General features: G+C 46.4%; 2 protein-coding genes across 4 annotated transcripts in view; one reads left to right on the forward strand and one right to left on the reverse strand.

Annotated features, from left to right (window-relative positions):
* Positions 1-23180: 23180 nt before the first annotated feature.
* ASCL1 (achaete-scute family bHLH transcription factor 1) lies at positions 23181-25518 on the reverse strand. The gene is made up of 2 exons (XM_030855398.2): positions 24522-25518; positions 23181-24181 (listed from the first exon to the last, which is right to left on the reverse strand). The coding sequence occupies exon 1, from the start codon at positions 25241-25243 to the stop codon at positions 24569-24571; it is 675 nt and encodes a 224-aa protein (XP_030711258.1). The 5' UTR covers positions 25244-25518; the 3' UTR covers positions 23181-24181; positions 24522-24568.
* PAH (phenylalanine hydroxylase) overlaps positions 24716-27158 on the forward strand; it is a 95801-nt gene continuing 93358 nt past the window's right edge. For 2 of the 3 annotated variants that reach the window (XM_060306577.1, XM_060306578.1), the window contains exon 1: positions 24716-25294. The gene's annotated coding sequence lies outside the window, so the exon portion shown is untranslated. The remainder of the gene's footprint in view (positions 25295-27158) is intronic. The other variant, XM_060306579.1, reaches the window with a different exon arrangement.

Raw genomic sequence — 27158 nt, forward strand, 5'->3', positions numbered from 1 at the left:
ACACAAATATAAAATCTTGAACATACACGGTACCTATAGGGAAATACCAATTTGACTGACAATGGACTTATCATCTGTAACAGTGGAGCTCAGAAGGAAGGGACACAACATTTTTGAAGTGCTGAAAGGAAAAACGATCAACCATGACTCTGAATTCTAGGATAGCTAAAATAATCTTGACAAAGAAGAATAAAGTGGGAAGAACCACTCTACCCAATATTAAGTTTTACTATATACATATAATAGTAATCAAGATAGTGCAGTACTGATGGAGAGATCAATACATAGAGTAATGGAACAGAAGAAAGAACCTCAAAATAGTCCCACGTAAATATGCCCAACTAATTTTTGACAAAGGTGTAAAAACAACACAATGGAGGAAAGACTGCCTTTTCAACAAACAGTGCTAGAGCAACTGGACATCCATAGTCGTAAAAATGAACCTTAACCTAAACCTCACACTTTGTATAAAAATTAACTCAAAATAGATCATAAATGTAAGCATAAAATGTAAAACTATGAACTTTCAGAAATAAAAATAAGAGAAAATCTTTGCAACCTAGGACTAGGCAAAGAATTCTTAGACTTGACACCAAAAGTGTGATCCATAGAAGGAAAAGTTAATAAATCAAATGGCAACAAAATTAGAAACTTAGAAATTTCTACTCTATGAAAGCCCACGTGAAAAGGGGAGAAAATATTTGCAAACAATATACCCAACAAAAGACAGCAAGGTATAATATGTAAGAAACTTTCCAAATTTACCAGTAATCAATCAGTCATTAGCCATCAGAAAAATGCACATTAAAACCATAAGGAGATATCACTACAGGCGTATAAGAATGACTAAAATTAAAAATTGTTACAACAAAAAATGACGGTAGGGATGTGAAGACACTAGATAACTCATACATTGCTAGTGGGAATATAAGATGGTAAAACCCCTGAGGAAAAGAACTGACCAATAAACAAAAGAGAAAATACCATTTCAGAATGGGTAAGATTTGCAAAACTGGAGACGATCAAGGAGTACCACTTCTGTGAAACAGGCTCAGGTAATCTCAGGTGACGGGAGGTTGCAAATGAAAAGATGAAAACTCAGCAATCAGTGTCAGCAGCCACAGAGCCAGCCCTCAGAGGACAAAATGACTATTCCATTGGCCCTGCCATCATCCAGTACCCTGTATTTTAGTTAAAGAAGCCTAATTTCTGTCAAATAAGATTTCCTACAATTCTCCAACCATAGGCAGGTCCAGATGAGGCATTCAGACTATCTCAGTGATTTTTTTTAACTCTTAGGCAGAGTGAAGTTGGAGTTGAACTTGACTTATTGCAGCGTTGAAACTCAGGAGGGTCTTGATTCCTGGCTTTCAGGAGACCTTCTGCCTTGTGCTCTTCACCAAGCCTATGTCTTTAGCGACTCTAGTTCTAAAAGCCTTCCCACATCTTTCCAACACACTTCCGGTTTCTTCAAGTTACCAGAGTTCGTTTGTGTTGCGTGCCACCTAAGAACAAAATAACAGACTCTAGATTACTCTAGATTACTCTTCGGGATGCTTTGCAAAGTTTCTGGCGACTCAAAAGCCACGTGACTTACAGTCTCCTTATATGGTCCTACTCACACCTCCTCTGTATTCAAGGCTCACTCCCCTTCTGCCTACTTCTACTCCACTTCTCTCAGGACAGGACTTCCCTCTGTCTCTTAGCTTCTGCTTCCTAGTGGCTTCTGTTTACTGCTTTCCCTTGGCTGGTGCCACTTCATTGTCCATATTTCTTTTCGGGTGTCTCCAATCTAACCTCCTCAGGAGGTAAGAGTTCTCTGGGTGCTGGGGTCACCATAAGGTATAGAGCTCCCTTGCTGGTCAGAAATCTTAAGCCATGCTACTTCTTAGACTGCCTACAGATAGCTTCCCTTGGGGGCAGCACTTATCCCTGATCTAAATAGCTGTGGTCAAATTTACATGACTAGAAAGCATCAAGATTTCTGTGTAAAGTGACATCCCTCAGAGAGGACTGTTGGTACAGCAGCATCCCTGAACACTGCACATGGACCAGCCCTTGTCGGAGTGAGAAAGAAGTGAGGGTGAGATGGAGAAGGGCTGGAGATGGAAGCTAAAAGGCCAAGTTCACACATGAGGGATCCCCAGGGGTATCGGCAGAGGGAGCCAGGCAAATGTTTGCAAGGCTGATTAGAGAGCACCCTGGAGAACACGTTGATAGATAGTTTGTCTTGCCTTAGCTGCTCATGCTGAAAGAGGTCTAGAGAAGCCAGCCACGTGGTAACTTGGAATAACCCCAGACTGATGGAGGCCGTGCAGGTCACAAAGTGTGCAGACAAGGAGGAACTAATGAGGGACTTGTTAGAGACCCTGAGACCTTGCAGAGCCTACGATGAGCCGACGGCCCTCCCCCTCCCCAGGAGTTGAACATTCAGGACTTTGTGGCAAGAGCTTTTGTCCTCCTATGAGGCCAATCTCCAACCAAGAGAGTAGCTCTGCCTTTAAGGTTGACTCAGAATCGATGGTCAAACCTGGGTGATGTTCAGTTAGGAAAAAACCCAGAGAAATTGCTGTGGCCTCAGAGAGCACATGATCCCATCAAACCCAAAATACAATGCTATTTTTAAAATTGGCATTAATTAGAACTTTGCACTTTAGAAAATGCTTTTAAATACCTAACTGTAGGTCATCATTGAGGGCTTACTATGGCCAGATACTGAGCTAAGCATAATATATATATATATATATATATATATATATATATATATATACTGCCTGAAAATAAAACCAGCACAGTGTTTAGTGGGTTAAAACAACAGCTATTTATTTAGCTAATGATTATGTGGTCAGCAATCTGGGCTGGGCTCAGCCGAGCAGTTCTTCTAGTCCTGGCGGACTCATTCATGCGTGTGCAGTCAGCTGCTGAGTCAGCTAGGAAGTAGCTGACTCCCTGCGTCACTGGGTCTCTTATCCTCCAGAAGCCTTGCCTGGTTTACTTATCCTCCAGAAGCCTTGGGTCTCTTATCCTCCAGAAGCCTTCCTGGTTTACTTCTGATGCATCATTGGGTCTCTTACCTCCAGAAGCCTTGCCGGGTTTACTTCGGATGCAAACGGACAGAGTTCCAGAGGCACACAGGGCAGAAACACACAAAGCCTTTTAAGATCTAGAGTTGGAATTGGCGAGGCATTTTTGCCATATTCTATTAGCCAAAAAAGTCACAAGACCAGTCCAGATTCAAACCGGGGAAATAAAATCCATCTTTTGATGGGAAGATGGCAAAGTCATGTGGTAAAGGGGCTTGGACACGGGGGGGGGGGAACAATGGTGGCCCCTTTACCGAGAATCCACCTCAAGAGGTACAGAAAGCCACTGTTACTGCCCAGGAGGGATCTCCAGTAGATTCTGCTCAGCCCCTCTACCCGCCACAAATTTCAGAACAAGATCGGTGCATCTCTTCAAAATGCCATCCATGTCTGTGGTCCTGTCTGTCTGCTGAGAGCCTCAAATCGTGATCCCTGAACCTTCCATCTCTCGTCCTTACATAGTTATTTCCAACTAGCTTTAATTTCCGCATCCTTAAAAGAAAGCTCTCCACTACTTTCAGAAATATTATCTTTTCCGGCATTAGCAAGTATTTGGCTAATAGGTGTGTGTTTCATTAAGGACCAAATGAGGCTTTTGAGTTACGTGTAGCAGTGGATAATGGCCGCTCATACTGTGATTTTCTGAACCATCCATTCTGTGGGTTCTTGACTTCTCCCCTCTTTGATTTTCTAATTCACAGGATTATGTGAGAGTAAAATGAGACCACATATATGAAAATGTGTTGTAAAAATGTACCTGCAATGGCTCTTTTGACACATGCAGCAAGACTGCTATTGTCCACCAATTCTTGTCTTTCACAATAGTAGAACCACTGATTTTTCCAGCCAAGTGCATGGTTATCAAAAAAAATTTCCCAGATCCCTTTGCAGATAGACATGGCCATGCGACTAAACTCTGTGCATCAGCAGATCGAATGTGACTTCTGGGTGCACCCTCTTCTTCACCTTGGTTGGAATGTGGTTGTGGCCATGCACTGTCTTGGGCCAGATGAATCAGGACAACACCTTAAGAGAAGTGACTCTTCAGTACCATCCCCGAACTTATTATACTTCGACAGTTATGTGAGAGAATTCATTTTCTAAGCTTATTTTAGCCACTATTATTTTGGGTCTCTGTTCTATATCCTAACATCTTATATCTTATTTAGTGCAACACGGATGTGCCGAGAAGGTGTCATGGTTACTGTGATTTTCAGTCCCTAACTCTTAAGATGCTGGACCACTGCTTAGCTCAGTTGGCCAAAGCACAGTGCTCAGATCAGGAGTACCATCCCTGCCTGGGCTAGATAATTCCACACTGTTTCCAGCCACCTCTAGCAAACTCCTCTGTGCTACAAATGAGAACATGGATAGATCTGGATGAATAAATCCCAACTATAGTAGGTGAGAAGATTTCAACGAGTGTGTCACCTATAAACAGTGGCACTGCATGAAAGACACAACTGAGAAATTGTACATGACCCTAACAGCCTGGTGTGAGTTGGTTAGGTTATTTTGGAGGTCAGTTTGGCAGTATATATTAAAGTTAAAAATGCTAATGCCCTATAACACAGCAATTTTACTTTTCAACATCTATCCTAGAGACAAACTCATCAATGTATGACAAGGTTATGTGCTAAGGGGAGTATTTGCATGGATACTCGGGCAACATTGACAGACATCTGTCTTTAGGATGTAGATGCGTACTTTGAAACTTTGTGCAGCTATTTGGTTTTAGTGAAACGATTCATTTACGCCAACCTATAATATATATATATAATTAGCACATCAAACAAAGGATCTTACGGATGTTATCAATTAGGACTATGATAAAGTAAAAATTTAAATTAAAGGCATGAGTCAATTTTACATGGATACGGCAAATGTAATGAAGTCATAATTGAATGAGTTATGTTTGAAAAAAACTGACGTTCAGCATTATACAACAGGCTCTATTATTCTGTACCAAACTCAGCGTCTGAAGAATCGTTTTTACATCTGTCTTCTCCATACTCTGTGAACTCCCCAAAGGCATGGACGATCCCACTCTCCTTTGGATGTCTCCTGTGCATAGAAGATTTTTAATGAGATGTTGCCTGTGCACTGAGTGACAATTGTTCTGACACTGCGAATTGTAAGATGGCTTTCCTCAATGACAGCCCTGGAAAGGTTATGGTGGAGTTGACCTGCTTGCTCTAGATCCGTGGTTCTTGACCTTGACACCTGGGGAGCTTCATAAACTCTTGATGTCCAGGATACACCCCAGACTAATTAACTCAGAATGTCTGGAAGTGGGGCCCAGGCCTCGATATTTTTCTAGTTCCCAAGGTACTCTCAACATGCGGCCAAAGCTGAAAAACACGGAGCTTGGCGATAAAACTGTCACCAGCTAGCTAAGTAACTGAAGGCCAGTCAATCTCAAAGAAAATGACACAGCATCAGTAGACTCTTAGGCTGTTAAGGACTTTGTTCTAGAATGTTCTTTCTGCCAGAATGCTTCGCCCCTTGGATACATGCTTGACTGACTCTCTCATCTCCTAAAGATCACGGCCAAATTCCACTTCCTTGCCAAGGCCTACCCTGACCACCATGTTTCATAAGCAGTCTACCTCCAATGCCCACCCCATGATGCTCCTGTTCACCCTTTTTCTGTCCTAATTTTTCCTTTTCCATAGTATTCATTATCTTCTACACATACAATTTACTTATTAATTATCTTTATTGTTAATGATTGTCTCACCCCTTTAGAATGTAAGCTTCTTGGGTATAGGGATCTTTGTCTTCTTTCTTCCCTAAATAACTCAAGAGCCTGGAAGAGTGCCAAGTACATGGTGGGCACTCAGTAAATATCTGCTACATGAATAAAAATTAGAGCCAGAAAAAGCCTACTGGCTTGTTTGCTAAACCCAACCTTCTCATTGAACTCATGAGAAAATTGCAGCCCAGAGAGGAGAAGAAATGTATCCAGGGTCACAGTGCAAGGCAGTGGCTGAACGCACGACCAGCCTTAAACACTTTCACTCCCACACACAGGTTTACCGTTTCGACATGTGCAAACACTTCAAAACAGCACACCCGGAAGAGGAGCCTTTGTTTCCACCTCGAGGTTTCAAAAATCCGCTTTTTGCTTTGGGAGGGCATCAGCAGCATTAGGCTTCGATGAATCCGATTCAAGATTTGGGAACACTGCTGCCTGCTGTCCATGTGATCACTCAGAACCTAGAGATCAGTTTTTACCAGGCTTTTTTTTTTTTTTTTTTTTTGGAGCAATTTTTGGTTTTTTGTTTTCCTTAATCTGGGCTGAAAAAAAAAAGGCCCTGAGATCTGCGCTTTGGATTTTGTAAATGAGCCCGCTGCTCATCGCACTTTTCAGTAAGATAAGGCCCAAATGGCATTTGCAGAAATGCTCCACTATCTCTCAAGCAATCCAGCTCCTACGCGGGCCCCTTGGTAACAGCTTGGCAAATCCGCAAAAGGAATGCGACTATATAGTTTGTGTGTGGACCGCGGAGTTATTATGGCTTCCAAATTGCCTAGCAGGTCATTAATCATAGGCCAAGATAGGCCATCGCAGCCACAAGCGCAGTGAAAGCGCCCAGCATAATGCCAGCGAAATCACGTTTAACATGCAGCTCTTGCCGGCATAGATATGGAAGGGGGAAAGGGAAGGAAAAAAATCATTCCCCTTTTAGGAAAGAAAACTTCTACTTATCTTTGATTTGCATTCAGCCCTCTCTCAATAGTCCTTAAGCCTGTTATTTAATTCATTTTGGTGCCAGGGTTCATCACAAAGCAAAAACCCTAAGCGAGACCTATGCAGTCTGTGACCTCCAAACCCCCTGTCTTTTCTTGTCAGTTCTATGTCATTTGTGCAGTTGAACTCCACCAATTTGAAATGCTGACCTCTTCCACAGACAACCTTATTCTCCTCCAGTGAAAGAAAGGCCCGGAGCCGACAAACCACTCAAGCGGGAGATGGCAAGAAAAAAGTGGCTGACTCGTAAATCAATTTCCACAGCCCACCCAAAACCCACACACACTGAATTTGTATAAATTTAAAAAAAATTTTTTGCTGAATGGATTTATAAAGAAGAGGGCTCCAAGAACAAAATGAAAAATTGTGAATTAGGGATGGAAAGGATGGAAGCCGAAACCCTGCCCCAATGGGCCAGAGCGAAGCAGAGGACTTCTCCACTTCTTTCACACCTGGACTGTTTGAAAAGTTGAAAATAAAATGCGGGAATATATTTCCATGTCACTGACAAAGGCAGCAAAAGAGAAGGGGATTGTTGAGACTTCCAGATAAACAGGTCTTAAGTTACATATGTATGTACATATGTTTATGGCCCATCTGCCTTGTGCTATCTGTGTGTACGTACACTGCTGGGCCCAGGTCCTGCCTGCCCCAAATATAGAGCTAGGAAATCCCCTGTGACCTGTGGCTTTACATAGCGAATATTTTTTCATGCCATTTCTATCATTCTTAGAGTTTAGATCTTTTTCCATCAAAACCAGTCACCAGCATTACAATGTTATTTAATTAAAATCTGCATTTACTGAGCACCTACTATGTGTCTGCACTAATCATTGAGTAGACAAAGCACAGTCTCTTTCCCAAATACCTAACAGTCTAGTGTGAAAACAAAATATAAAAGCCCCTTTTTATAGAAAAAAATATATATATATACACACATACATACGAGAATAGAAATATGAGTTTCTCCTTTACATGGATCAGTTTTCCTTAAATTTTCCCTCCACATGCTTATTTTCCTGCTAGGATTTTCTTAAGCTGAGAAATAAAAGTCCCAAGTCAGTTTGCATTTTGCTATAGGCTATTCTTTCTGTTCCCTAGACCTTCTGACACCTAAAGAGAAAAAATGAATAGTTCTCTTTTTGTGTTCTGAAAATTGAGGGTTTCTCCCTATTATGAAGCACACGCTAATAATCCCTTTTATTTCAGTTACTTTTAAGACTCATGAAACATTGTTAGACAATTAATGAGAATTCACAAGTTGTTATAGTTGAGTGAGATGAGACATCACGGAATTTCCTGGCTCCTTTTCTTAAAAGCTATTGTTCTCAGAGTTGCAAAATGCTCAGTGAAACTCCTGGTGGTCAATATAAAAATTGTCAACATTTCTCTTCTTGATACAGCAGAGTCTACTTTAAAAAAAAAAAAAAGTGATTCTGGCAATTTTTCTGGATTTTAAATGCAATAACAATCCTTTTATTTTTCTCATTTCTCCACTCTTAGAAAAAAGGAAGGACTGTAATCAAATAAGTTAGGGAAAATTGTGATAAGGGCAACTAAATAACAACAGAATATGTAAAAGTTCCAGAGGAAAAGTGATTAATCTGTGTAAGGTTAGGTCAAGGAAGGCTTCCTGGGGGAAGTGATGTTTGAGCTGGAACTTAAAGGGCAAATGAATACACCAGACCAACAAAAGAGGATGTGTGCAAAGGTGGTGAGAAGGAAAAGCAGGGCGTTTGCAGGACTACAAGCTGTTTGGTATTGCTAGGATATAAAGGTCAACAGGGATGACGGAGATTTGGGTGGGGCTGCAGCAGAAGTTAGGTCGTCAACCATTCGTTAGAATAGAAGTTCCATGAGAGTATCCACCACGTTTGCTTTATTCAGTATTGTATGGACACTGCCTAGCTTGATACTGGCACGTAGTTGGAAGTTCCATGAATATTTGTAGAGTCAGTAAATTAGCTACTTTCATGAGCAGTGGTGAAACCATAGAAACATTTTAAACAAGAGATATATATGATCACGTGTCGGAAAGATCACTTTTGTGTCTACATATCGTTTCTAAAGGAATCAGTGGCCACAATGTGGAGGATGGGTTGGAGTGACAAGAACAAGGAGATTCCTTAAGAGTCAGAGGTCCAGGGAGAAATGGTAAGGTCCTGATCAAAGGCAGAAACAATGGGGCTGAGAAAGCAGGAGCTGAATCTAACAGATAAATAGAGGGTATATTAAAAGTCTGGAAACAGAAAAAATGTATTTAATCAATACATTTGTTACGTTTTCAAATAACATGCTTCGTATGTTTCCTTCAACCTCCAGATACTTTTACAGGCAAAATACCTCTAAATTTAAAGCCTCATGGGCGTAATCATTAATCTGGGGGGAAAGTCCAATAAAAAATTGGAATATTTTCCCTGTTTTTATAGATTTTCAGACATTATAATATAGAATCTTTTGGATTTAGGGTTGCTCAGCAGGTGCCAGTTGGAGAGGATGAGAGAGAGGATTAGAAATGATTCTTGAGTTTCTGGATGAAGATATTGAGTGAGTGGCAATATCAGAAACCAAGGTTTAGAAAGCAAACTGGCATGTTCTTTCAACCAACATATTCAGAGCCTACTAAACGCCTAATGAGGGGTGGATTGAGACCCTTAGAAGTGATAGGGATGGGAAAAAATAGGAAAGACTGAGAATATAGTTCAAACATCAATGCCAGTGCTACGGGCTTAAATGCAGATTCTAGTAACGAAAGGAACTTGTTAGAAAAGACTCTCCCAGTCTTTTTTCTTTTAATTTATTTTCGGCTGCTTTGGGTCTTTGTTGCTGCGCAAGGGCTCTTCTCTTGTTGCGACGAGCGGGGGCTACTCTTTGTTGCGGTGCAGTGGCTTCTCTTGTTGCAGAGCATGGGCTCTAGGCACGGGGGCTTCAGTAGTTGTGGCTCACAGGCTTAGTTGCTCTGTGGCATGTGGAATCTTCCCAGACCAGAGCTTGAACCCGTGTCCCCTGCACTGGCAGGCGGATTCTTAACCACTGCGCCACCAGGGAAGTCCAGATTCTCACAGTCTTGATGGTTTGAAATCCTTGCAATCTGACTGAGAACATAATTTCAAAAGGATATATACCTGGCATTCTCTCCATGCATTCTAATCTTGAATGTACCCCTTACTAGCTGTGTGATGTTGGGCAAGTCATTTGATAACTCCAGGATGCCGTTTCGTCATCTGTAGCTCAAGAGATTGAGGAAACCTCTTACGTACTTCCACCTTTAAACATGCAATGGCTCCTTAAGTGAAACTGATGACACTGTGTTGAGAAATCTGACCTATTTTCCAACTTCAAAGTACAAACAAATAAAGAAGACTGAAAGGATTTGGAGCGGATGCCAGCTTGTTGGTTGGGTCCACGAACTGGTGCAAAGCAACTCCTGGGGTAAAATCTAATGTAAAGAGACCTTGAATCTCCTTGAGACCCAGTATCCATCCTCCTCTTCTACTTTATTAACAGAATCCCACTTGTGTTTGAATCAGCAATATCCCTGCTTTTAAAAGCCTATTCCTGGCTTCTTTGGCCCCTTCCATTAGCCATTGGTTATAGTTCTGACCTAAGAGGTATAATTGGGACTTACTGAGGGGACTTACAGGAAAGCATTTTAGAGGAGAGCAGCTTTAGCCAGCACAACCTTCTGCTCTTTATTTTTCCCCTTCTTGCCTAGAAAGCAGACATGATCTGGAGCCAGAACAATCGTCCTGGGACCACAAGACACAAAGCCAACGCTCAGTGAGGATGGAAAGCTAGTCAGCACCTGTGGCCTGAGAGCATTGTGGGCCATCATACTAACCTCGATTACTATATCCAGCTTCTTCCTCGGGAGGGAGGAAGGAAGATCCCTCATAGTTCATTTTACCATCACAGGTTGGATTTCCTGCACACACCATCAGACCTATTTCTGGTAAAAGTGATGACTGACCTCCCTCATAGAGTGATGCTTAAGCCCATTTCCCTGCAACATGTGCTGGGGAGAAACTGATACAATAAATGAGTGCCCCCAGAAAAAAAAAAGACAGAACGAATTGAATGTCCTCTAGGACAGAGACCATGTTTTCTTCATCTTTATAGCCCCACTGCTCAGTGTAGACATGGCATACTTCAGGGTCACAATTTCTATGACTTAAATTAATGATGAAAAGAGGAAACCATCTTTTCCCACCAAGGAGTTATTTTACCTCTATGATAGCAAACATTCACACCTGATGATTTGCCATTAAGTCCATTGGACTGACTCTCCTCCCTCCCCAGGTCACATAAAACCAATCTATGGGGACATCACATAGAACACATAAGAAGCTACTGATTATTTCACCAGTGTGGCTGACATGTCCTTAAGGAAAAACCAATAGCCAGGCTCCTGGAGTAAACTAAATGCCCTTCTGATACCATCCATACCCAGCAATGATGACACTTGCCCTAAAAGGTGTGACGGTGCAGCAGAGCTTAGGAGAGGAGTACCTGGGAGACCCAGGGGCGCCCTGGGGTGATCGTGCAGGAGGACAGAAGATGAAGGAGGCTCTTCTCCTTCTCCTCTGCCACACTCCTCACCTGGAGGGGGCTCAACTGAACTTCAGATCTGAACTACAATTCTATTTACAAGATATTAACCCCCTACCTAGGAAAGAGTTTTCATAGTGGAACCAGCAGTTACCAGGAGCAAAATAATCAGATGAGAGATGTCTTGCCACAGTGCCATTTAAACAATTGCGGCTATCACCACCTGAACCCACCTCCAGCCATAACTCAAAGGCAAGTTTCTCAAGTTGCCCTAAGTTGTCACCACTATCAACACCCTAGAGCAAGGATATGAAATCTATGATCTGAAAGCCAAAGCCTGTTTCTGTATAAATAAAAAAATTATTGGAACACAACCATACTTTTTAATTTACATATTGTTCCTGTTGCTCTTGTACTAAAATAGCAGAAAATATTTACTTGCTACCCTTTATGGAAATAGTTGACTGACCCCTGCTCTAAAAGCTGCTTGTCTTTTTGCTGTTGTTGTTTGTTATTTGGTTTGGTTTGGTTTGCGGCTGCCCAGCATCTGAGCACCTTTGCACTGGAGGTTCTTAAGCATTTTGGTAGAAAGCAGAGTCCGTCTCCTACTATAAAAGTGGGCAAGGTCAGACACCACCTTCCTGGCCTCCCTTGCATCTATAATGTCTCAAGTAATCAGAAGCTCCCTCCCCAGATGTAGACTTGACAGCTAGTGTCATAAAGAAGCAAGGACAGGGGCCTCCCTGGTGGCGCAGTGGCTGAGAGTCCGCCTGCCGATGCAGGGTACGCAGGTTCGTGCCCCAGTCCGGGAGGATCCCGCGTGCCGCAGAGCGGCTGGGCCCGTGAGCCATGGCCGCTGAGCCTGCGCGTCCGGAGCCTGTGCTCCGCAACGGGAGAGGCCACAACAGTGAGAGGCCCGCATACTGAAGAAAAAAAAAAAAGAAGCAAGGACAGCAGAGAATCCATCTTTGTCACAATGGCAGCTGGGGGGCTACGGCTACAGCCAGCCAGTTTCTAGGCAGCAGTGGCCCCATCAGTCCCAGCAGGACATCCAGTGTCGAGTCCTGGAGATGGTGTCAGTATAGACAGTGGCGTCCGGAGGCTGGAGGCAGAGTGGCGGCAGCCTCATCCCGCGATTGTGGGGAATGGCTTTATCCATGATTTTGGCTTCTGCTCAGCCTCACCTTTTCTAGCCCACTTTCTGACCCTCGAATAAGCCTTTTCAGTAATTCCAGGAATGACTCAAATCCTCTTGATAAATTTCTTTTCAGTTTCAATCAGCCAGAGTTTATTTCTGTTGCTTGCCACCGTGAGCTCTGATGGATAAAAACATCTACTCTTTTTAATGTTCGTAGAGCAACTAGCAGATTAAAAATCAGCATCACGTAACCTGTTTTGTTCTTGTGACAACCCTGTGAAGTGTGGTTTTAGCCCACTTAACAGATGAAGAAGCTGAGGCTAAGGGAGGTTAAGCGATCTCTTTGAGTCAGCACTGGAATCCCTTTCTACTGTGCCAAACAGGCAGAACTCCTTTTATATAACATCAGGCACATGCTCATCGGTTTCACTTATCAATTAAACAAATCCCTTCTCTTCTTCAAAGCCCACAGAGGGCTGAAAGCTCTGTTTCTGCTTACCAGCATCTTGTCATTTTTCACCTCCTTTATTCTAAGTCCAGGTGGCTTTATTTTTTCATTTGAAAATGTCATCACCACGTCATTAGCAATGCACTGTTACCTGACAGTAGGAAGAAGCGTCCCCAGGCCATATGGCTGAGTTTAATCTACATGGTCACGGTGTAATCCCGTTGAAATGGCTTCCCTTTGCAATCAAAACCGAATTTCACACTTTACCAAGATGGGGACAGCTCTCTTCTTCCCCAGAGTAATATAGATCTCCCCAGGCAGCCAAGGCCAATGGAAATGGCTTTCTTCTCTAGGCCAGCAGCAGGTGGGGGGCAGGGCTGGGAGGTCAGCATGGATAGGCAGAGAATGGAAGGGAGTCAGAGTCTAGAGTAATCCTCTGTATTCTCCATGCACGGATTACCACTGGGGACATTCGACCCCCGGCACCTGGGAAAAGTAAATTTGGAATAGAAATCACCTTTATCCAACTGGCGGTTTTATCATTGTTGCTGCTTCTAAAGTTAGTTATCTGATATATCTCCAGAAGGGCTACAATTAAAACCACTGTCCAGAGCATGTAGTTAATCAGGATCTCCGGGAACACGTATTTCAAGCAGACATCCTCCTGCGTTCATTATAAAGCCGTCATCTCAGACCAGTGTGTGAGAATCACTGATGTAAATAGATATAAAAAAGTATTTGAACGTCACTGGGATGAAGAACAAGCAGCATGAAAGAATGTGACATCACTTACAATTGGTAAAGTTGTTTGTTTGTTTAAAATACAATAATATCTAGTGGGTACTCATCATTGCTGGTGAAATTGTAACTGATTCCACCTGTCTGAAAGCAATTGTAGGCGATATGAATCCAAAAGCCTTCAGAAAGCACGTTTCCTTTAACAAAACAGTTCTCCTTCAGATGTGTCTTGGGGACATAATCTTGTGTAATTGTTTGGTTATAAGGTTTTTCATTTCAGAATTTATTCACAAATAGCAAAAAAAATAAAATAAAGAGAACAAAACCTCTCTGTGTAAAACTACAGATTGTTTAAGATGTTATTCTATCAACATTTAAAATTATGTTGTAGAAGACTATTTGAGGATTCAGAAACGTGTAACTACCAGACTTTGGAGTGTCTTTCTTACCTCATAAACTGTAAGGGCTGGGATTGTGTTGGTCTTTTCCAGTACTGTATCCTGAGGGCCTAGAATAGGGCCTGGGAAAATATTTGCTGAATTAATGACTAAACTGATTAATGTTCAGATTTTTAAAAAATATGTTCATAGTTTAAAAAGTGAATTGTATGATGCCACTTTGTCAAAAAATATATAGATAATTAGACTGAGTGGTTTCCTTTGGTTGGTAGAGTTATAGGTGATGGCTATTCTCTTCTTTTCACTTATAACAAGATACTTATTATCTCGCAGATATATTTCCATGTCATTAAACATAAATCTACATCACCATTTAAAATTCTGTACCATATAGCTTTCTATGAGCCTGCCAATATATATTTGAACAAATACTTCCACAGTGAAGTTTCAGGTTGTGTTATGTTCTTCAACACTATAAAAAATACCACTACTACAACAACAAACACTCTTTGCTGTGTGTCTTTTAAGCATGTCTGATGGTTTTCCTTAGAAAAAGTACCTAGAATTAGAATTAGCATGTCTGTTTTCATCTGTAGAGGCTCTCTAGCAACAAATCGGCTGTTCTCTGAAATATATACCCTCTTCAGACGCCACAGAATAAATCCCCTTCATTTGTGTGTCCCAGAGAAGCAGGGTAATATTCTTGAGAATGGGGAGATGGGTGCAGATGGGTGTAGGCCTCTTCTTGGTTGGTCCAACAGGAAAAGACTGGGGAAGGAGACTGCCTAGTACAGGTGCGGCTTCTCTCCCAAGTTTAGCTTCCGTGCCCTTGGGAAGTGGAGATATTATGAACTATCGGAATGCTGATGCTGGACCGGTCCAGCCTGGCCCCCTCCTAGGGCTGTGGTGTTTGCTCATTCTGGCTTTTCATGGGAAAGATCCCATCGTTAGTTTATACAAACCACCTTTGGCTACGTTGCCGTGGTTACACAAACTGTACAGTTTTCACTTCAGCAGTCTTACATTAGATGCTTGGGGAATGGCGTGTTCATAGAGTTGGTCTGCATTTCAAACATGACTGCATTCTAAACATCTTTAGCCAATGGAATATTTTCATAAAATCCCTCAAAAGTAGACCTTGTGTTTACACTCCTCCATTATTCATGGCCAGCAGTCTGTGAGGTAGTGATTGTATATCAAGGACAGAATCTGTCTTCGGGAAGATGAAGAAGGTTACTCAGAGAAGGAGGAAAACAGGAAAATGTGGGAGACACAAACAAGGCCATGAAGCTCATCCCTACTCTCTGGAAACCAAACCATTCACACCAGGAATCAGTGGAGAAACACTCACTGGGAAGCTGACCACCTGTTGCAGAATTGGGACACATTCCCTGGATTATAAACTTTTCTTGCTTGCTTTCTTTTTTTTTTTAATTGGTGTCTTGGAACTTGGAAGAGCTGACTGCTGGGTGGCAACAGCAAGCCTGGAGATTTGGAAGTTGATGCACATCTAAATAATCTAAATAATAGTGACAGATGCAATGGAAGTGGTGGCCATTCCTTGAATTTCTATGAATGGTTTTCTGAAGATTTTCCTTCTAAGACCTGGGAAGAGGCCAGAGCTCTGAAGCACTTCAGAATGCTGAGAGAACAAGGCTCCTGGAGGGGAGCCCAGTGGCCAGTTCTAGCCTCTAGTGCTCACTTTCTTCCAGCAAAGCCATCACCCCTTGGAGGTTCATTTTTGTCTTCCACGAACTGGGCTGAGATTTCCTCCCTGCCTCACCAGGGGTGGTAAGCAACAGCAAAACCAGACCGCTCGCCTCTCAGAGGCACTGAAACACTTCCACGCCACCAGGCAGTCTCCCCAACACCCATGAACATGGACTCTGCTTTAGCTCACACCATCCTTGTGGCCTGACCACCACAGAACAACAGGAGACAAAATTCCCTGATGTTTTCGCTATATATGTTTCACGAATTTCATTTTCAACAGAATTTTCTTGAGCACCTACTATGTGCTAGATACTATGCTAGGCACTTCTGCATAGTCTATTTCATTCTATCTTTATAATTAGCCTCACACAGAGGTGTTATTACCTCCACTTATGCAGATGAGGAAACAAAGATTTGTGATGATGCATGGAGAATCCCAGCAAAGTCTCTTGATCCCCAAATCAAGTATCTTCCAGAACAAAATTATGTTCAAAGAAAATCAAAAGGAATCTAAGGAATCCCTCCCTTCCTCCCTCCTTTCATTTCTCCCTTTCTTCCCTCTTCCCTTGCTTTCACATGCTTTCGAGTGTCAGGCATGTGCCAGAACATTCTGAAAGCAGGGAATATTTTTGGCAATCCAGGGACGATGGCAGAGAACATGCTCTCATACTGGTGGGGTTTTCAGAAGCAGACAAACATCGAGTTGGTCTTCGGATCTCATTGAAGAAACTATGGGCTGGATTATGGTGGACAGAACATGGAATTTGGAGTCAGACAAACATGAGTTCAGATTCTGACCCTGCCACTACCTGGCTTTGTGATCATGGACAAGTCACGTAGCGTCCCTCAGCCCCTCAGTGTTTTCATCCGTAAGGCAAATATATATAATAATCCACCACCTTATAGGATTGCCCTGATTATGAGCAAAATAAGATGCCCGGCGCTTGGAAAATGCTCAGTAACAGGAGATGAGGGTGTAGCCACTTTAACTATATCCTTTGTAAGAAAAGGCCTTGCTCTCCTGCTCTGGGCCGGGAGGTCTGTTCATCTGTCCATCCTCACACCCATCTCCTATGGCCTCTCCCAGGCATCTTGTGCTGATTCTTCCAAAGAAGAAGCTGGGAGTGTCCCCTCGCATCTGACACTGCTGAAACCGCACTCAGGTGGCCTCCGGCTTCTTTGGCTTTGAAACCCCTGCTCCTTTGGCTGTCGGGCGCTTCAAGCGGTGGAGGGCCAATTCGCCATGGCGGTTTGTATCTGCAGCCGGGCTGACAGGCTGGGAGAGGAAGGCGTTAATGTTTTCTGACAGGCGACCCCTAATTGTGGGAGCTTTTCTTCTTGGGCTTTCTGTGAAATTCTGACTTAGGCGAGCGGCATAACAAAATGGGAGGGCATTGAGCCCGGCTTGCACTACACTGAGCTGGGGGGAGGAGGGGGGTCCGGGGGCCGATGCTGGCCCAGCATTATTCATGAAGATTTTCAGCTGTTTTTGTCTTTTAACTAAACTTTAAGTTTGATCAGAGGGCTGGCCGGCCTCCCTTTCGCCAAAGGCCCCGCTGGCACCTGGACAATGGACGCAGACTGTTTTTCCTGGTACAAGAGCAGAGCTGGGGGAGGCCGAGGGCTGTGTGTCCCGGGGGTGGGAAGGGAGGGCTGGGCGGCGGGCGGGGGCAGGTTTACTTCTGTCCTGGTCTTGGGCAGAGGGGTGGTTACTGATAGAATTTCCAGCTCCCCCCAACACAGGCAGTCACCCTCTGACTGCTGAACTTCTAGGCTCTACAACTTCATCCATGAAAGTGCACACAGCTGCTGGTTCTCCCATTTGCTATTCAAATGCCACACTCCCTTCCCCTCCAAATAGCTTTCTTCTGCTCTGTCTCCCCACTGCACTCCCTCCTTCCAAAGGGCCCACTGGCTGGAGAAGGTTCCAGTCTACGAGTGTCCACTGCACTCCCTCCTTCCAAAGGGCCCACTGGCTGGAAAAGGTTCCAGTCTACAAGTGTTTGGGTGGTGCTGCCTTTATTGTTATTATTATTATTGTAAATAACGACGGCAAAGAGCAAATAAGTGAAGAAAGGAGAGGGAGAAGGTGACTCGGATGATAGTTAGAGACCCAAAGAAAGGCAGGCGGAAGTGCTGCGCCCAGGAAAGGATTTAGGAGCCCAGAGGCGGTGGTGCTGGGCAGACCCCAGCGGCGGTGCAGCTTCCCTGCCTGCAGGGGAGCAGGGAGTGGGTTGGGCGCGAGGTGCTCTCCAAGTGCTCTCGCTTTTGGCAGGTGCCAAGCTTTTTGTCCCCTGCATCCACTTCCTGCCCGGACAGCCCGGACCCAGGGCCCAGTCCTCTCCAACGTACTGTGCAGAAAGTGACTCCCTTCAAGGAGTGCGGGTTGGCGCCTTTCCCCCCATCTCGTCCCCAAAATAGCCCTGGTCGCCAGCGCATCAAAGGCGGCTTTGTGAGCGGCCGCCTGCAGGCTGCCTGGAGGGGGGCGCACGTGGGACGTTCTGGGAGCGCGTCCCACTCCCCTCTCCAACCTCTCTCTCTTCTTTCATTCATTCTTCTCTCCTCTCCTGCTTTGTCTCTATCTCCCTCTTGTTTTCCTCCTCGTCTTTATCTCTCCATCCCTCCCTCTCTCCTCCCCTCCCCCACCTTTCCTCGTTTTTTCCCTCCTCCTCCTCTCTCTTCTCCCCCCTCCCTTCTCTCCCTCTCCCTCTCTTCCAATCTCTTTCTCTCGCTCTCCTTTTTCTCTCCATCTCTTCTCCCTCTCTCCCTTCCTCCACCTTTGTCTCTCTCTCTCGCTCTCTCTCTCTCTCTCTCTCTCTTTCTCTCTCACCTCCGTCCTCTTCCTTTTCCCCACCTCTTCCCTCCAAGCGGGGGACCAAGCTTTCTCTCCCCTCCCCCCCCACCTCCCCCATCCCTGCCGTCAGGTAGCCGGGCGAGGCCCAGGCGCGCGCTGCTGACAGCGGACGCATGCCTGCAGCCAATCAATGCCCGGATGCGCTGCTGCTTGAATAAATCATTAAGCCTGACACGCGCTCGGGCCCGCGCTCTGCGCTGCAACTTGCTTCCTGCCATTAACCTACACACCCTCTTTTGTAACAACCTAATCTTGCATACAAAGGAAGTAGGAATATAACTTCAACCTGCGCTGTAGCCCAGCCCTTGGCATCCGCAGTGGGAAAAAGAACGTTAGTGTCCGCGAATCCACGTCCCTCCTTACCTTTGAGTCCGGATAACCGGGAGTTTCTGAGGAAATCCGAAAACAAATCATTTCTTGGTCCAGGAGTGGAGAGCGGGAGAAAAAAGTTCAGAGACTTCTCAACAATAGGAAAGGGGAAACAGCGTTGAGGGCATTTACTACATCAGAGAAGCGTCCATAGTGTTTTAAAAAGAGGTTGCCGTAAAACAAGCTCGGAGAGCTCGCTCTGGAAGATATAAAATAAGACAAGTCCTAGAAATGTTGACAGAATTTAATCATGTGTCTCTCCCTTTTTAAATGAGTGCGTAAATGGGTGAGGGAATGAATGGGTGAACGAAAGCATGAACGGCTGCCCAACAGCAGCGTGGTCTTTGTTTATCTTGGGGGAAAGTTCCCAGCACCACCCCTCTACCTGGTTCAGGAAGCGCGTGAGAAGCGGTATCCCTTGTGCTGATAGAGTCAGAGACAGCTCTGAAGCCCTTTCATTTTCTATTCGTCTGGTGATCTATGCAAGGGAAGGCATTTTCCAGAAGAGAAAACTGAAATTGACTTCTTTTACAAACTTTCAAGTAAGTCATTCCCAGCGCCAAAAGGTAAAGTGATCTTCCAGAGTTTGGTTTTGAATAGAGCTAGGTTCACCTCTGCCCTACGAAGTTTCTATGAGTCCCTGAAAATCTTACACAAAACGAGTATATCCCTGAGGTCCTGTGGGAGAATAACCTGGGTATCAGCCAGGGTCAGCAGGAGCCGGTAGCACACTTGAAAGGGCAAATGAAAAGAGTTTAATGGAGAGACGGAGGTGGGTGGAACTAAAGGAATCAAAAGGTTGCAGCACCCAGAGACTAGGAACGAGGGGGAGCCTTACCATCTCTGGCTTGCAGGGGACAGAAGAGGAAGCTATTACCACATCTCAGCAAGAGCTGTTGCTATGGGAGAGAAGCCTCCTGACAAGAGCTGTCCTGAGACCAAGAGCCACTGCCAAAGCAACTGAGGAGCTTTGCAGGGAGGAGCAGGGATAAAAGTGTCCTGACCTACCCCCACTCCTACCTCACAAATTCCTAGTGGTGCTTCCTAGTGGCCAAACCCAGCAGGAAGCCAGAGGACAAGAGAGACCTAGTGAAGAGGTCCACAAAATCAGCTTCCTGAGATGCAGCGCAGGGCAGGAGCTGGAGAGGTTCCAGTGAACAAGACAAGTAAGGTCCCTGTCCTCATGAAGTGTACCTTCTGGTAGGGGGCAATTGATAGCAACTGTATAAACAAACAGGTGTTTTTTGTTTGTTTGTTGGGTTTTTTGTTTTGTTTTGTTTGGGTAGTACTAGATGCCAGGAAGGAGAAACAGCATAATGGATAAAGAGTGACTGTAGCTGGGGGAAAGCTGCTTTAGACAGGATGATCAAGGAAGGCTTCTCAGAGGAGGTGATGTTTGAGGTAGGGTGACCTGGACTTCCCCGGGAAGCCTACCTTGACTCCACATCTACTCCCAGACTTCTTTTTATGTGGTTTGTGGGTAAGCCTCAAATCTAGGCTGATTTAGATGCATCCACTAACCAGTCTCCATGAAAATGAGAGACTAGAATAACACCACCAAATGCTCATATTTACAAAGAGCTTGTAATCTCCCCTACAAGGCCCTGTGCTAAGTCCTTTGCATAGTCTCCTGTTGCTGCTGTGGGTACCATCAGCCCCATGTTATAAACAAGAATACTGAAGCTTAGAAGGAAGGGGAAGTCTATTCCCTGCTCTAACATCCCAAACCCTGCAAGAACAGCGACGTGTAAATGCATGCTCGACTCTCTCTTTCTTACTAGTCTCAGTCCTAGCCCTTTGACGCTCTAGGCAGAGGGCGGGCCGGTGTCTTCCTGCTTCGGTGGGCCCGTCTGATATGAACTTGACATAGATATTTCTCCATGCACACCCCCCTACTCCTAATTTAACAATGTGAAAGGCAGAGTCAGGGAGGCGAGACGTGTGTCCCAGTAGCTCCAGCACAGCCTCTGATAATACTCGCATTCAACAGTTTTGCAGCCAGCGGCGGGTCTATTTTTTTCTCTCTGGCACTCCCCGCTCCTCCTGGTCCATTTCAGGCGGCTCCAGTCTGAATTCGGTGGTCTCCAGGCCATGTTTTTTGAATAGGTAAGATTTCTCAGTCAATAACGTCAAGGCAGTTTTCTTCCCCAGCACCCTCCTCCCCGCAGAAAAGAAAGCGGGAGTTGGGGCTAAGACGGGGGAGAGGCCGCGACTGCTAGCCGCTGGGGTCTACGTTTTGTATTTCGCTGACAGCCCAGGGCCGCTCCAAAGCCCGCCGCGCAGCCAATGGGCTGCGGTGATTTATGGAGCTGACTAATGCTGGCTGAATGCGGCCTGTCAGAGCGCCCTGAATGGCTTCCCTTCGCCGCACAAGCCCCGGCTTTGTGTTGCTAAGCGATTAGAGCAGATGTAATGAGATTTTGCCCTTTCCTAGCTTCGGCAAAATTGTGTGTGTGTTTGTGAATTTTTAGAGTTTGCCTCCGCATTGTGGCAAACAACGGCTAACTTTGCCCCGAGTTTAACGAGACTGGATATCTCCCATTCAGAAGTGAGTAAAAGAACACCTGTCTTCACAAGGAGAAGGGGGGAAACATCCCCTTTGTGGGGACTGAAACATTATCCTAATGCTATATTCATAGCCATAAATGACTTGCTACACTTTCTTTGCGTACCTTATCTGGAAACTTGCAAAGGAGCTAAATTAAAAGAATAAGAAATGCATTGCGGGGGTGGGTGGGGGGAGAGGGGGACCCAGCTCTGGTCCTCCAAATGAGAAGATAAAAAATAAAGCAGGCATCACAAAAGCATTACTTCCCTCAAGTAAGCTCTAAATTGGCCCACTGCTGGCAGAAAGTCCGATTATTTATGGCGATGAGGAATTTACTGATTTTTTTTTTCGCCTTAATTACGCTCATCTCTTTGAAAGGGACTGAAGCCTCAATGTGCATTCTATAGAGGGTCATTTAGCAAAATGACATCAGACGCTGTGGCGTGCTCCGCGCATCGCGGCTTTAAAAAATGATTATTCTGTGCCACTAAATGGTATAGATGTACCAACACAGACTAGATTTTTAACTCTGGAAGACGTGCTGGCTCCCTGCTCTTTGTTGGGTTTTGTAAGATGCATTTTGCGCTCGGCTTTCCGCTTGGCTGGAGACACGCTAACTGAATCTGCAAGTAATGCAAGCGGCGAGCGCGGAGCCGGCGAGAGGCGGAGTAGGATTCTGATCACGTCCTTGCTAACTGACAAGAAGCAAGCCAGCCAAAAACCCACCAATTTCTTTTTGAATCTTGGTAATTGGGTACTTTTACACGCAGCTCACGCCATTCGGATAGAGTCACAAGCTTAGATAGGCCAGTGTCTCAAAGCGACCACACATTTCTAAGGCTTTTATTTAAATCTAACTCCGGTAAGAAATTTACATCATACGTGCCCTTTACTTAAAACCAATATGGAAAGTGTGTGCTGTGGGGAAGAGGAGTGGAAAATGCATGCCTGGCGGTGAAGGAAGAACACACCTACCACTGGGAGTGTGGACAGGGCTACCTCCCCCAAGCCCAGCCTCAGACACCACCATCCTTTCTCTCACCCCTAGTGTTCGTTATCTCATCCAGCCCTTCCACAGTTTCACGATGAGAAACTCGGAATGGGGGTAAGGGTTAGAAACTGGGCTGAGGACCCTCTCTTTCCAGTTCACTTTTGGAGGTATTTTTTCAGTGTAAAGTCATGTTATCAAAAGGTGATGTAGCCATTAATCACCACCCATTCTCTAGGTGTCTGTGTACATTTGCAACATGAACGTGGAGAAAAACCATATACGTGTGTGTATATATATATATGTACATTCATCATAGAATCATCTTGGATAGGACTGGTCACAGCACTTATCTTTGTCATTTCTGCCACTTAGCCTGTTTCTTCCCACCTTCTTCTCCCCCGCTCTTTCCCTTTGGCATTTTCATAATAACTTGGGCAGGGGCAGTAGCGTCAAAGAAGACTCAGAGGCAGCTGATTATTTTCATTTGTAAAAAAAGAAAAAGTTTTATTATGAAACTAGTTTGTATAAAACAGGGTTATACATGGTTTTTTTTTTTTTGTAAGTTTGTAATAAAACAGTAAGAAAAAAAAAAAAGGCAGTGATAGAAATTTCCCAAAAGGCAACCCATCAAAACCAACTGGCTGCCACTTTGCGTTTGGACAGTAGCTGCATAAACTTTGTTCTTCTTGAACAGTATTTAATAACATCATTAATACATTAACAAAGTTTCTATAAAGTAAGACACATTGGTGCTGAAGTACATCTGGTGGCCTTTTGATCTCACCTATGAGGACAGTTCTTTACAAAACCACATAGGGAAAATGGCAGTTGTAAGGTGAACGACACATCTAAAATATGCAGAGGTAATAGCATTACATGTTAAAGTATCAAGATATACACATTTTAAACCATTTGTACAAAACTCTATAAATTTTTTCTCTCTCTCTTATGTACAAAAATATCTTAATATATCCCCAAACTGGTTAGGATAGATACAAATAGATTTTTCTTATAATAAAAAAAATTCACAAAAGATTGGAAGCATTCTATGATGAAAAAAGTAGAAAAATGGTGTGAGGGAGTGGAGCTTGGGGAGGGACCCCCCCCTCCTGCAGAGGATTGGGGTTTCAAAGAGCATACTTTCACTGCAGACAAATGTCCACAGCTTATCGGGATGGAGGATACAGAGACGAAAGACACCAACCCATTTCTAGAGGGCTAAGAACTGCGCTTTCGGAGGGGGCGGGGAGGTCAGCTCTGCCTGTTAGTGGTGGGTGGGAGTTTCTACAGGGCGTGTGCTGCTCCCTTCCGCCAGGAGCCCGCTGTTTTTGCACACAAGCTGCATTTTGTGCATTGACTCGGGTCCTAGTCACTCTTTCTATCTCCGTGAATGACTGGAGTGCACAGATACTGTTCTGAGCGCATTCCCGTTTTGCGAGAGGCTTGCTTCTCAGGCACGCGGCGCTTAGTTGGCGTAGGGGTTGGTTGCCTGGATTTGTTTGTTTTCTTCTTATTCTCTTCTTCTTCTTCTTTCTTCCTTTTTCTCCCTTTCAACATCGCTGACGAGAAAGCACGAAAGATGCAGGTTGCGCGGTGGCCCTGTAGCATAAAAACGGGAGAGGTTAGTGTGCACTTGGAGGCCAGTAGTGGGAGCAAAAGGAGGTTTGGAGAGAGATCTGTCAGGTAGAGCGCCTCTTTTGACAGGTCTTAGTACTCTGTTCCCCGCCTCAGCTCCACTCTCCAGTTTTGGAGACCTGGACAAAGCCACTCTCAGAAGCCAAGGCTGAAACTAACATACCAGGATTTGAAATCGACGGACTTTAACAAATCCTTTAAATCAACCCCCCCCCCTCATCTCCGTGGAGACAGTCCCCCTCCTACAGAAGAAAAAGGATGAATGCAAGAAAATCTCCCCCGTTCCCTCCATAGTGCAACCTACCTGCTTCCGAAGTCCATTCGCACCAGGGCCTGAGCAGGCCGAGCCCCTCAGAACCAGTTGGTGAAGTCGAGCAGTTCTTGCTCCTCGGGGCTGAGAGGGTCGTAGGAGCCCTCGTCCGACGAGTAGGATGAGACCGGCGACCCGGCCATGGAGTTCATGTCGTTGGAGTAGTTGGGGGAGATGGTGGGCGACAGGACGCCCGCCTGGAAGGCGGCGCTCACCGCGTCATGCTCGTCCAGCAGCTGCTGCAGCGCGCGGATGTACTCGACGGCGGAGCGCAGCGTCTCCACCTTGCTCATCTTCTTGTTGGCTGCGCCGTTGGGGACGTGCTCCCGAAGGGTGGCGAAGCCCAGGTTGACCAGCTTGACGCGGTTGCGCTCGCGCTCGTTGCGGCGCGCCACGGCGGCCGGCTGCTGCTGCGGCAGGCTGTAGCCGAAGCCGCTGAAGTTGAGCCGGCGTTTGCAGCGCATCAGTTCGGGCGAGGACGAGCGCTGTCGCTTGACTTGCTTGGGCGCTGACTTGTGACCGCCCCCTGAGGGCTGGCCGTCGGCCGCGGGGCTCAGCTGAGGTGCCTGCGGCTGCGGCGGCGGCTGCTGCTGCGCGCTTTGCGCCGCCGCTGCCGCCGCAGCCGCCGCCGCGGCCGTGGCAAAGAAGCAGGCTGCGGGCGGCAGGAAGGGCTGCGGGCCTGCGCCGCCGCTCTCCATCTTGGCAGAGCTCTCCATGCGCAGCGGCCGGCGAGGAGTCGCGGGATCGGAGCTATCCGGGGACGCGAGGTGCGCGGGGCGCGCGCTGGGGGGACACAGACAGGACCGGGGGGCCACGAACAGAGAGGGAGAGAAGGGGAGAGATGAAGAGGGAGCCCGGGGAGAAGTTACAAAAATACAAAATCCCCGGGAGACTTCTTAGGGTGGGAGCAAGGAAGGTGCAACTGCTTCTCCTCCTCCCCCCTCCCCTCCTCCCTTCGCAGGTTGGCTTCGGGAGCCTCGCGTGGCGCTCGCGTGTGAGGCTGCCGCTAGCGCCTTCTTGTTTAAAAAAAAAAAAAAAAAAACCAGCAGAAGAAGCAAAAGTCGGTGGTGAGCGCGCTCTGCTGAGTCTTCTGTTCCTCTCCCCTTAGGGCTGCGCTCTCTTGCGCCGGGTCTCGGTCTCTCCAGCCGCGGCTCGGGCTGTTTGTATTATTTTGTTAACCCCCTTTCTTTCTTATTTCCTTCTTTCACTCGCCCTCCTTGGCCGGCTCCCCGTCGCTGTGCCTTCCACGTTCCCTGGCCAGAAGTGAGAGAGTGCTGGGCGGCTGGAGTGCGGCCGCCTTTTCAATGGGACACCCAGCCCCACGCGCAGCCCTGGCCCCGCCTCGCCCCCCACTCCCCGCTGCTGCAGCGAGCGGCTGCAGCCCCCCCGCCCCCCTCCTCTTACCTCCTCTTCCCACCCCCTCCCTAAACTCCCCCTCCTCCCCTCCCCTCCCCCCGCCCGTCCCCCGAGCCCGTTCCTTGCAAACTCTCCATTCAGCCGGGTTTGTTGTTGCAGTGCGTGCGCCTGGCGCGTGCCGGACTCCCGGCTGAATAAACAGGCGGCGCGCTCAGGGCGGGCGGCAGCCGGGGGTGGTTCTAGAAGGGGGGGTGGGGAGGGGGAGGGCAGCGTCGCCGACGGGCCAATAGCTCTGGAAATTGGGGGTGTATGGGTGGAAAGGTTTGGGGTGAAGTGTCCCGGGATTCTCCTGAGAACTTGGGGAGAATCACAGGGAAGGGTTTGGGCAGAAAATGTGACACGGGGCGGTGTGGAAGTTGGGGGCAGTGAGGCTCCATTTTTTCCTGTTTTCTTCTCCTACCCCACTGTCACTCTCTTGGGGGTTTTCGATGCTCTTGGGAGCGGAAGGAAATTTGCTACTGAAGTTCAGAGAGATGGGGAGGACTCCGTGGGACTGTTAAAGTACTGTTAAGACTTAGGTTCTGGTCCCAGTGCATCCTCTCACTAGCTCCGTGACCCTTAGTAAATGACATCCACTCTGAGCCTCAGTTTGCTCGTCTGTAACAACAGAAGGTTGGATTAGATGGTCTCTAACGTCCCATCCAGTTGTGAAATCTAGGATATGCCCCCTACAACTGAACAAGTGTGGAGGAGGCCAAGAAGAAGGGAGGTGATCGCTTTGAGGGGTGGTGGTAACCAGAGCTGTAGGGAGACAGGTGTGTATGGCCGGGATACTCTTCCAGGATGACCTAGCTGCCTGTAGCATCACCGCCGCGCCCCGTCCCCCCCCCAAAAAAGATTATTTCCGGACCGGCTAAGGGGGTGTATAAAGAGAGGAGCTCTTTGGGGTATTCCCAGGGTGGATCTGAGAAAGGAGATGGGAGGAGGTGATGGAGCTTGGGGGTGGGGGCGGAGCAGCTTCGCTGGTTGTTCGGCGCCGCTGCAGGCATCTCGGCGGCCTTGGCTCAGCCTCCATCCCGCCCCAGGCGTGTGCCCGGCGGGCCGGTGGCAGGCGACTGGGAGCCGAGCCCGGCCGGGCCGCGTGCTGGCGCCGCGAGGGAGGAGGAGGCGCTTGCAGCCCTCGCTCGGCCGCTTGGACGGCGCCCACCCAGGCGCCCTTCCTGGGCCCTCGGCCCTGGCCCTGTCTGGCCAGAGCCTGGTCCAGCTTCGGGGCTC

The sequence above is a fragment of the Globicephala melas genome, chromosome 10 (genome assembly GCF_963455315.2).
Source record: "Globicephala melas chromosome 10, mGloMel1.2, whole genome shotgun sequence".
Lineage (NCBI taxonomy): Eukaryota > Metazoa > Chordata > Mammalia > Artiodactyla > Delphinidae > Globicephala > Globicephala melas.

Coding starts and splice junctions, on each gene's coding strand:
- ASCL1 (XM_030855398.2), bottom strand. CDS start 25,243: ATGGAGAGCTCTGCCAAGATGGAGAGCGGCGGCGCAGGCCCGCAGCCC.